This window comes from Osmerus mordax, chromosome 9 (assembly GCF_038355195.1).
Source record: "Osmerus mordax isolate fOsmMor3 chromosome 9, fOsmMor3.pri, whole genome shotgun sequence".
Lineage (NCBI taxonomy): Eukaryota > Metazoa > Chordata > Actinopteri > Osmeriformes > Osmeridae > Osmerus > Osmerus mordax.
In genome coordinates this window covers 16,786,659-16,798,526 of record NC_090058.1, presented here as the reverse complement: position 1 = coordinate 16,798,526, position 11,868 = coordinate 16,786,659, and the positions used below count along the sequence as shown (strand labels likewise).

The 11,868-nt window shown below is 51.3% G+C and overlaps 1 protein-coding gene across 1 annotated transcript in view; it reads right to left on the bottom strand.

The window, feature by feature from the left end:
• Positions 1–11,230: 11,230 nt before the first annotated feature.
• LOC136949177 (tau-tubulin kinase 2-like) overlaps positions 11,231–11,868 on the bottom strand; it is a 12,215-nt gene continuing 11,577 nt past the window's right edge. Inside the window, 1 exon segment of the mRNA XM_067243388.1 lies at positions 11,231–11,330. Within this exon segment, the coding sequence (XP_067099489.1) occupies positions 11,231–11,330 (100 nt within the window).

Sequence of the window (11,868 nt, the reverse complement as noted above, 5' to 3'; positions counted from 1 at the left end):
CGCGTGCTTGCGGGCGAGCATGCATGTGTGTGCGTGTTTCGAGTGTACGCGCATGCCGTTTTCAGCCAGCCCGCAGGAAACGGCGTCCTCAAACAAGGACCCGTGGAGCCGCTTCCCTCCTCCACCAGGCACCGCAAACACACCCCGCCAGCCTGACAGCAAGAGAACAATCTAGAATTATTCCTGGCCGCCAGAAATCCCGGGCCAAAACATAGTCAAAACCACTGGAAGAGGGGAGAGGGGAATCTGAAGGTCCGGTTTGGGGGGGGGGGGGGGAGGTTCCCCTCCGGAACTGGGTCAGTCCGCCCAGGGGTCGGACGTGGAGCGAGTCGGGACAGACCCTCTGGGACAGGAGGTGCGTGACGGGGAGCAGGGGTCTGGAGCGGGAGACGGCGGGCCGGACAAAACCTGTTTCGTTGTTAAACAAGAACACGTTTTACAGGGAGGGCCTCGACTGTGGCCTGTCAGTGCAGAGAAGAAGAGAGCGAGACGAGGAAGGAGAACCAGGCCTAGAGACAGAGAGAGAGAACGTGAAGAAAGGGTGAGGGAAAGAAAACGAGAGAAAACGGAGAGAAAAGCCGAGTAAGAGGAAAGAGAGAGAGCGAGAGGAGAGAGAGAGAGAGGAGAGAGAGGCAGATGTAACGTTTCAGTTCTAGGCTCGGCCCTCTAATGACGATGTCTGTAGGAAACTCCAGTGGCTGGCTGATTCATGTGGCCAGCTCAACACAAACTCCTGGAAAACTCCTTATGTACGTGTGTGTGTGTGTGCTGTCAGGGATGGCAGCTGAAAGCCGGCCCAGGCGAGTGCAGGAGCCACGGTCGGAAATACCCACGCTATGCTGACGTGACGCAAAAACCTCGGGTTCGCCGTCTCGTTACCCAGCCCACTTTGGGAGGGGAGGGCGGAGAGGTGGGTGGGGGTCCCACTTTGGGAGGGAGTCACTTTGGTCTGAGCGGGGGCGCAAGTACAGCTCAGTGGTCGAGTCTTTGCCTGCAGATTTAGAGGTTGCAGGTTCAAATCTCCCTGGATAAAAAGTGTCTTCTAAATGAACCCATTAGTCTCATAACATGTAGGAAAAGCAACACACATGCTGCTATCCCCTATCAGACTTTTGACTTTCTTTTCTCTCTCTCTCTCACTTTCTCCCTGTCTGCCTCTCTCTCTGCATCTGTCCCTATCTGTCTCTCTCTCTGTGTGTCAGAGCAGGACAGCTGCACCAGACCCAGAGGGTCGTTGGTTCCCGTCCCACGCTTTCCATCTGTGTTAGACCAACACTACAGCTGGGTCCGCAGCGTAGCGAAGCACTGCCGTTCAAGCTCCAGAAACACGTCACTTGGGATCCTGCTTTCCTTTTGCTTCCTCCAGCACCCCGGCGAGGAGCCACAGGAAATGGGAGAAAGAAAGAGAGATGGGAGAAGAGAGCGATACAGAAGGACAATCAACAGAGAGAGAGAGAGACAGAGGACGTTTGTTGGCACCAGTTCAACAGTGCTCTCATTTGTCATACTTTTACAGCATTTCTAGGTCAGATTAGCATGGGAGGGGAGGGAGGCGGGGGAGAGAGAGAGAGAGAGAGAGAGAGAGAGAGAGAGAGAAGGGGGAGGGTCAAACAGATAGGCTGCTCTTCATTTATCACGCCTGCCTTCACATGGGAGAACCAGAGAGAGAGAGAGAGAGAGAGAGAGAGAGAGAGAGAGAGAGAGAGAGAGAGAGAGAGAGGAAGGACGAAAGATAGGCGGAGAGAGTGAGAAAGGGGTGAAGAGAGACAGTGAGAGAGAAAGGGTGAGAGGAGTGGGGGTGGACCATTTTTCACCAAGCTCTCCAAACCCCCCAACTGTTGCAGAAACAGACAGTGGGGCAAAGGCAAAGGCTAGACTTAAAACAAATAAACACAGCCATATCTGGAGAGACTCTGGTATGCTGCACCCCTAGAGGAGGAGGAGGAGAGAGGAGGAGGAGGAGGAGGAGGAGGAGAGAGCAGTGGTATTTACGACAGGACTCAGGGGAGAGAATGACTTCCACAGGCTTCAGACTGATGAGAGCTGGAGAAAATATAGCCAGGGCATGTGTACAGTCCCCCCCTCCCTGACTACCTGTCTGCAGGCCAAACCACCTCCAAGACCTTCCCTCTATACATGTTCCTCCACTGGTCAAACTGACGTTCTACCTGCACCATCTGGGCTTAAAACAAATACATTTGGCTGCCATCGCAGAAACAAAGTTGCCTGATAAGATTTCTTACTACAGATAAGTCACAAAAAAAAACATTTAAGCTAGAAGTCCGACTGAATAATAATAATAAAAATAAAAAAACATCACACTGAGGTGTAGAGTTTTTGCAGTGTGGTGAGGTGAGTGTGGATAACACGATGCAGGGAGTAGGAGTGTCTGGAATCAGGCCTCAACACTCTGCTCTGTCTCTGCACAGCTCCACTGACACACAGAGCATGATCGGCTCACACACTGGAGAGAGAGAGAGAGAGACAATGAGACAGAGAGAGAGAGAGAGAGAGAGAGAGAGAGAGAGAGAGAGACAGACAGACAGACTGAGACACAGAGAGAGATAGAGAGAGACAGACAGAGGGAGAGAGACATAGATAGAGAGAGAGAGGGAGAGAGAGAATGAGAAATTGAGAGAGACATGGAGAGAGAGGGGGAAGAGCATTAAAACCCAGCAGGCTGACTTCATTTGGTAATGAAAACCAGCATTGTGCTCCAGATCGTCTCCAGTGACGTGTTTGGGCTGAAATGTTGAAGCGAGGAGAGATGACTTAGTAGGGCAGCTGGGTTTCTGGCTCAGTCGAGTAGGGGGTTGCAGCTCTGGGGACCCCCAACCCTTCCCCTCCTCCAGCCCTGGAATTCACTCACTCACTCTCACTCTCTCTCTCTCTCTCTCTCTCCCCCTCCCTCCATCCCTCCCTTTCTTTCCCTCCCTCCCTTTCTTTCCCTCCCTCCCTCTCTCAATCCAACTCCTCCCCTCTCTCTCTCTCTCTCTCTCTCTCTCTATCCATCCCTACTACCTCCTTGTTCCTCCACCTCCTTCTCTTCTGTACGCCAGATTGTAACCAGTTCCCATGTAAATATCCATGATGCTGCCAGTCCTTCAACCACTACAGCCATTAGTGAAAGTGGAGTCAGAGAAAATGATGCAGTAAGTAAACACATGTAAAGACTAACTGAGGGAGCAGTTAACCAGAGACTTACTGACGGAGCAGTTAACCAGAGACTTACTGAGGGAGCAGTTAACCAGAGACTTACTGAGGGAGCAGTTAACCAGAGACTTACTGAGGGAGCAGTTAACCAGAGACTTACTGAGGGAGCAGTTAACCAGAGACTAACTGAGGGAGCAGTTACCAGACTTACTGAGGGAGCAGTTACCAGAGACTTACTGAGGGAGCAGTTAACCAGAGACTAACTGAGGGAGCAGTTAACCAGAGACTTACTGAGGGAGCAGTTAACCAGAGACTTACTGAGGGAACAGTTAACCAGAGACTTACTGAGGGAGCAGTTAACCAGAGACTTACTGAGGGAGCAGTTAACCAGAGACTAACTGAGGGAGCAGTTAACCAGAGACTTACTGAGGGAGCAGTTAACCAGAGACTTACTGAGGGAGCAGTTAACCAGAGACTTACTGAGGGAGCAGTTAACCAGAGACTTACTGAGGGAGCAGTTAACCAGAGACTTACTGAGGGAGCAGTTAACCAGAGACTAACTGAGGGAGCAGTTAACCAGAGACTAACTGAGGGAGCAGTTAACCAGAGACTTACTGAGGGAGCAGTTAACCAGAGACTTACTGAGGGAGCAGTTAACCAGAGACTAACTGAGGGAGCAGTTAACCAGAGACTTACTGAGGGAGCAGTTAACCAGAGACTAACTGAGGGAGCAGTTAACCAGAGACTTACTGAGGGAGCAGTTAACCAGAGACTTACTGAGGGAGCAGTTAACCAAAGACTTACTGAGGGAGCAGTTACCAGACTTACTGAGGGAGCAGTTAACCAGAGACTTACTGAGGGAGCAGTTACCAGACCTCCTTTCTCTCCCCTGCAACGCAACCAGCTGGCTTCAATCAGGAAATACAGCACGTCTCTGTTCCAAGGCCCTACCCCACCTCCCTCCCTCCTCACCTAGGACTGCCCCCGCCTCTCCTCCACCTCTCCTCTCCTCCACCTCTTACACCTCTCCTCCACCTCTCCTCTCCTCCACCAGCCTCTCCTCTCCTCCACCTCTCTTCCACCTCTCCTCCTCCAGCCTCTCCTCCACCTCCTCTCCTCCACCAGCCTCACCTCTCCTCCACCAGCCTCACCTCCACCTCCTCTCCTCCACCAGCCTCACCTCTCTTCCACCTCTCCTCCTCCAGCCTCTCCTCCACCTCCTCTCCTCCACCTCTCTTCCACCTCTCCTCCTCCAGCCTCTCCTCCACCTCCTCTCCTCCACCAGCCTCACCTCTCCTCCACCTCTCCTCCACCAGCCTCTCCTCTCCTCCAACAGCCTCTCCTCTCCTCCACCAGCCTCACCTCCACCTCTCCTCTCCTCCACCAGCCTCACCTCTCCTCCACCAGCCTCTCCTCTCCTCCACCAGCCTCTCCTCTCCTCCACCAGCCTCTCCTCTCCTCCACCTCTCTTCCACCTCTCCTCCACCAGCCTCTCCTCTCCTCCACCTCTCTTCCACCTCTCCTCCACCAGCCTCTCCTCTCCTCCACCAGCCTCTCCTCTCCTCCACCTCTCTTCCACCTCTCCTCCACCAGCCTCTCCTCTCCTCCACCAGCCTCTCCTCTTCTCCACCAGCCTCTCCTCTCCTCCATCTCTCTTCCACCTCTCCTCCACCAACCTCTCCTCTCCTCCACCAGCCTCTCCTCTCCTCCACCAGCCTCTCCTCTCCTGGGCCGGAGCAGATAGATGTGTGTCGGAGGACTGGGCTTTCTGTCGCTCTCAGGACCAGATGCAGACCAGGCGGGAGATACCAGTCATCCCTCAAACCTTATTCTCCTTCAGCTCCTCCTCAATACCAGAGGACAGAACAGGAAGTGATGTTGAGGCCTAAAAGACTATATCAGACAGAAATCTGATATAGTTGAAAGTGTCTGAATAACGTGAGGATAACAATCCTGGTTCAGGACTGAATGATAACCACTGTTATGGTGGAATTCATGTAGAGAAAATGACTACTTTGAATGAATACTATTCAGCAGAATCAGAGGACAAAACTAAACGAGAAAAACACCAACTGTAGAACAATCAAGTGTGTGTTTATAATGCTGGGGCAAGCATAGCTGCTAATGCCGTTAAGTGCTCTCAAGCTGTGCTGGCACAGACTGCTATCCGCCTAGCATTTACATACGAACTGCACCGCTGTTGAAGTCTCCCCCGTCAATGCCAGCGGCTTCATTCGAACGTCACCTAACAACGTTCGTTGTGCTGCAGCTTCTGTGACGCGAGGCTGGTCAAAGCCAAGCTTGTCTGTCAGCGTCTGAGTGGAATCTCTGTTCACACTGAGACAGGCCTGGAATAGAGGTCAGCCATGATACGGCAGCCCCTTTGCCCTCGCCCAAGCCCCCCCCCCCCCCCTCCCCATCCCTTGCCTGCCTTGGGCACCAGAGGAATGTCTCCGGCTGTATGGGGCCACCAGGACACTGTGACTGGGCAGAACTGAGGGAGGGAGGGAGGGAGGAGAGAGATAGAGAGGAGAGAGAGAGACAGGGACAGATACAAAGAGAGAGGCAGACAGGGAGAGAGTGAGAAAGAGAGAGAAATCAAAGAAAGTCAAAAGTCTGATAGTGGATAGCAGGGGGGAGGGAGGGAGGGAGGGAGGGAGGGAGGGAGGGAGGGAGGGAGGGAGGGAGGGAGGGAAGGGAGGGAGTTGACAGAGAGAGAGAGGAAAGCGCTGCGCTGTCTCTTCCGTGTGTAGGCTGTCACAGCTTGGCCTTTCTGTGCCACACACAAAGACAGCTCTGAGGAGGGAGGGAGGGAGGGACAGCGCACAAAGACTGCGACACATCAGAGCTCAGCCGGGGCGCACTCTCTCGGACGCTCCCTCTCTCTCTTTCTCTCTGTATTTCTCCATCCTTCTCTCCTGTTTCTCTGCATTGACAGGCCCCAGTGTAGGCCCACTCTCTCTCACTCCTTCTCTCTTTCACTCTCCCTCTCACTCTATCACTATCTCACTCTCTCTCCCTCTTTCTGTTTCTGTGTCAGTCTCTCTCCGTCTTATCTCAAACACAAGACTCAAGGGAAATACTTGTAATGAAATCTTTAACAATAACACAAGTTTCTGATGCTAAAAAATGGAACAACCTCAAGACAATGTATTGCAGTGGTATGTTTTTCCGTGACGAAATTGGAAACCATTTCCTGTGTAGAAGTTCAGAGGGGTGGGGCATCGTATCTAGTTCCAGCAGCACGCAACCAATCAAAGAGACACAATCAGATGTAATCATCCAATCCGAGGGATATGAAAGGACAGTTGATGATGATAGTGACGCTAGGAAGGAGGCCCAGGGAATTCTGGGTAACAGATGGGACTGATATCTAATCCCTTGAGTAGCCATCTGGACCCCCCCCCCCCCAATTTTTTTTTTTTTATTCTCGTTTCCCCCAGGGTCATTCTCTCCATCCAGAGATCCCCCCCACCCCAACCCAAAGCTGTTTGTTTTGAACACATTCATGCCAGGTCTCCACCCAGCCGGGCTGGAACACAAGATGGAAAACATCCGAAACAAACATCCCCCGGTACGCATGCGGCCCCCCGCTCCGTCTGAAGCCATCGGGTGTGAGGAGGGGTCTCACCTCCTCCTGGGAAGCGTGGCGAGGGTCCGCAGGGTCCACGGACCAGTAGCAGTAGTCGAAGCCGAATTCCAGAAGCTTCTCTCTGCCGTCGCTGTGTCCGTCCAGGCGCACCTCCGGCTGCGGAGAGAGGCAGACACACACAGAGACACGGCTCAAGCTTGTACAGGTGTGCATTGCCCTGGTCTGCGTCAACGTGTTTCCAGGTCAAGTTTTAGTAAGGAGACAGGGACCAAAGCCTTCAATGGTAACAGGTGAGGGGGCCTGAACAGGTGTGTTTTATCTTTATCCTATATCAGTCCAGATAGCCCGCCCTCGGTTTCCCCATGCCGGTTACTTGTCACAAGCCAGACAACAATACGACTGAGTCTCTGGTAACTAACTGGCGGTTTGCTCTGGGCTTGGGCAGGATCACCGTCGCCAGGGTATGCATGCCCGGGCATGGCTGTCACTGCAGACAACATGAGCTTTACGGCCACTGAACATCAGGCCACAAACACGAGACGCTGCTTTGCTCTGCAGTTACCTCAATCCACAATACACAGCCTCTGAGGTGGCCCACCGGAACATTCCCTCAATCTGTCATTCTTATCATACAGACGTTGGGTTCTATTGACTGTACTTTTCAAACAGGCTATAGGGTAGATTACCCCTGTAGGCTCTATTATCTCATTGATATACATATCTGGACTGGAAAACAATCCACCACACTAAGATCTAGGAAACATTCATGCACACTAAGATCTAGGAAACATTCAGGCACACTAAGATCTAGGAAACATTCAGGCACACTAAAATCTAGGAAACATTCAGGCACACTAACATCTAGGAAACATTCAGGCACACTAAGATCTAGGAAACATTCATGCACACTAAGATCTAGGAAACATTCAGGCACACTAAGATCTAGGAAACATTCAGGCACACTAAGATCTAGGAAACATTCAGGCACACTAAGATCTAGGAAACATTCAGGCACACTAAGATCTAGGAAACATTCAGGCACACTAAGATCTAGGAAACATTCAGGCACACTAACATCTAGGAAACATTCAGGCACACTAAGATCTAGGAAACATTCAGGCACACTAAGATCTAGGAAACATTCAGGCACACTAACATCTAGGAAACATTCAGGCACACTAACATCTAGGAAACATTCAGGCACACTAAGATCTAGGAAACATTCAGGCACACTAAGATCTAGGAAACATTCATGCACACTAAGATCTAGGAAACATTCATGCACACTAACATCTAGGAAACATTCAGGCACACTAAGATCTAGGAAACATTCATGCACACTAACATCTAGGAAACATTCAGGCACACTAAGGCTTAAATATCCTGTCCTCACGGTCAACTGACTGGACTGCAAGGCTGTGTGTTCAGTACGACAGTTTTGTTGTCATTCTCTACAATGGACGGCTTAAAGAGAGCTCCTGTCCAGATGATGTGCTTAGATGTGGTGTGGCTGTGACCACAGTCATAGAGTTCCACTTCCTCTCAAACTCCACTAGAAAAAGGAAAAAACATTTAGTTGTCTATGACCATGACACACAGGAGGAGTGACACGTCGAGCACACAAGCTCGCTCACACACACACACTGCAGGGAGGAGTGACACGTCGAACACACAAACTCGCTCACACACACACACACACACACACACACACACTGCAGGGAGGAGTGACACGTCGAACACACAAGCTCGCTCACACACACACACACACACACACTGCAGGGAGGAGTGACACGTCGAACACACAAGCTCGCTCACACACACACACACACACACACACACACTGCAGGGAGGAGTGACACGTCGAACACACAAGCTCGCTCACACACACACACACTGCAGGGAATGTCCCCTGTAGAAATGTGTTCTCTGCATTTTTCCACCTTGTTATCCTGCCGGAGGGCCAGACAGGTGACCAGATCAAGGTGAGCGGGGCCAAGGCCAAGTGCTCCCCTCATGCCTGGTCAGGGACACGGGCAGGCCTGCGAGCCATCTGTACGTTTTAACAGCCTCGCTCTTGTTTTTTGTTCGTTTTCCATCCTTATACCCTTTCTCTCAACTCTCAACTCCGCTTACTCCCTCCCTCCCTCCCCCTCCTCCTCCGAACTGTCCCACTTTCCAGAGATATGTTCCTGAGACCCTGAGGGTCACCAGAGTGGAGATGTTGCAGAGCCCCAAACACAGGACACCATCTGGCTCTCGTCCCCAAGTCTACACCACCTCCCACAGTCCACCCCTCCGCCTGGCTCTCCTCCCCCAGTCTACACCACCTCCCACAGTCCACCCCTCCGCCTGGCTCTCCTCCCCCAGTCTACACCACCTCCCACAGTCCACCCCTCCGCCTGGCTCTCCTCCCCCAGTCTACACCACCTCCCACAGTCCACCCCTCCGCCTGGCTCTCCTCCCCCAGTCTACACCACCTCCCACAGTCCACCCCTCCGCCTGGCTCTCCTCCCCCAGTCTACACCACCTCACACAGTCCACCCCTCCGCCTGGCTCTCCTCCCCCAGTCTACACCACCTCACACAGTCCACCCCTCCGCCTGGCTCTCCTCCCCAAGTCTTAAACATCTCCAACTCTTACTCACTGGCGGTAACAGAAATCTTGTGAAGCTAATCAGACATCCTCCAATTCAAGTTCAAAGAGAGTTAATAAGAATCTTCTGAAGTTAACCAAACTAATTTCATTAAAGTTCAGAGTACACAGAGTGTCATAATGCAGGGCTCCATAGCTGCAGTGCATTGTGGGTTAGTGTTCCTGGGAGGGAGAGGAAGGAGCTGATAACACAGCTCTGACATCACAGCTCTGACATCACAGCTCTGACATCAAACAGGTCAGCCATTCCACAGAACAGGTGTTTTAAGAACCCTTCTACATTGCTGTGAGCAACTAGATCTCAGTACATTCAGCCTCTTTATCGAGTGTTTAGTTATTGCGTTTGTGTGCACGCGTGCAGGGGTGTGTCAGTGTGTGCGCGTGTGACTGGGAGGGTGTCTCTGTAGTGACGGGAGGGGTGTGAGGGACGGGGGGGGGGACGGGGTATAATAAACAACAGTGGAATCAAGCAGGAAGTGGCCGGCCCCTACTTGTAAACATCCTGTGTGGCTGAGAGATACCCCCTGAATACCCCCACCTTACACACACACACACACACAGTTGGCTCTGGGGCCAAACACTGGGAGAAGGGATTTCAGCGTTCAAGGGGCGTTGCTCTTGAAACTGTCATTTTACAATAGAGTTTGCGACAGCATTCCTGTGTGGCGATACTCACCTTCACATTCTTGATCCTCACAAACTTCTCCTCCACCTGCACGGCTAGCTTCCCCCCATCCACGCTTTCCCTGTGAGACAGGAGAGAAGGAGAGGGAGGAGGAGACATGGAGGGTTACACATAACCACACAGTCAAGTACTGGATAAGATGCCTCAGAATCTGGAGCCATGTTTTCAACTCAATCAATCAAAGTTTATTGTCGCATACACCAAATTGCATTAGTGCAGCGAAATTCTTAAGACTTGGCCAGCAACATCTGCGCAGTAGACAGTAGATATAAATAACAAAGTAACATATACCAAAAATAGCATTTAGCAGTATAACACTATAACATATAACACTATAACATATAACATTAACAAGTAGCAACAACACAAGAAGAGCTAGCAGCAGTTTAAAATGTGAAGAAATGAGGAATATAAAATTAGGTTAAAAATTTCAAATGTGACTATATTATGAAGCAGACTATCTGATACTCAATTGATTTGCATTGGTAGTTGAGCATGTGGAAAATATATATATTTCAAACTCTGATTCAAGAGTTGTGCAAAGGCAGCCAAGATCAATTCTTTATCAAATGAAAACACACACACACACACACACACACGGAGCGAGCGAGCGAGCGGGGAAGAGAGAGAGAGACAGTCCACAGAGAATGACTCTGCTGAGGCAGCTTGTGCTCTGTCCAGAACAAAGAATGCGTGTAAGTGTGTATGTGTATCTTCACGTTTACTGTATCTTAAACTCAGCGTGCGTGCGTGCGTGTTTAAGGACAACCACAGCTGTGTGTGTTCTCCAGCTGCCGGTCCAGGCATATCTGATGCAACCAAGTGAAATCCCAGCATGCACTGCAGCGTGGGGACAGCCGAGTTTTAATCCGAGGCCGTGCTCCCGTGGTCAGAGCTCTGCCACAACTCTCGGCCAGTATGGAGGACAAGAGCGACCTCAGCTGCAGACCCCCACGTGGGAGTGATTTTGCCAGCCCAGGCAGCACCAGCCAGGGGCCCGGCCCAATACCACAACCCCCAGACACGACGTCCTAGATCAGGATCCCACCAGCAGGAAAGGAGGACTGGGAAGCGGCAGGGTGGACCAAGGGGGTGGAAAGAGACCCTGTAAAACACTTTTTTGGGGAGGTAGGAAATCTGAAAATAGCCTACGGCTGTTTCTCAACCGCTGTGGCACGTTGGTAACACATGTAGCAGAGGCCTGGCCTTCTGGAAGCCTCTGTCAGAGGCCTGGCCTTCTGGAAGCCTCTGTCACACAGAGCACAGCCTGAATGACACCGCGCAACACCATAGTCATACCTCCACAACCACCATTTCAAACGACGCGGGTGAGGTAAATAGCGTTCAAAAGATGCAAACGGTGTCCTACAGCAGGAGCATGCCTGCTACACACATTAACAGCAAAGTCATTCAGGCTATTCAATTGCAACCAGGAAACCAACCTTTTGCATGACAGTGAAGAGCAGTTTCAAAGCTCTTTCAAATTTCTTGTTATGCAAACTACCAGGATGGTAAAAGGGAAAGAAACTGTCACAGTCTCAGGCTGTGAATATTAAACATATTAAAGGGCCGCATAAAATCAATTGAAAACAACAGTAAATCAGTCTGTTTTTATTCTCCCCAGACCCCCAAGAGCCCTTAGGGTTAGGGTTAGCATGCTGTAGTAATATGGTCTAATAGAGGGGGTGGGGGCCCAAGGAGGGCACCATGCTACTCTCTGGCTACACCTCAAGACTGGGCTTGGTTTACTGCGCAGTAAAACAACTATTTCCATGAGAGTTAGCAA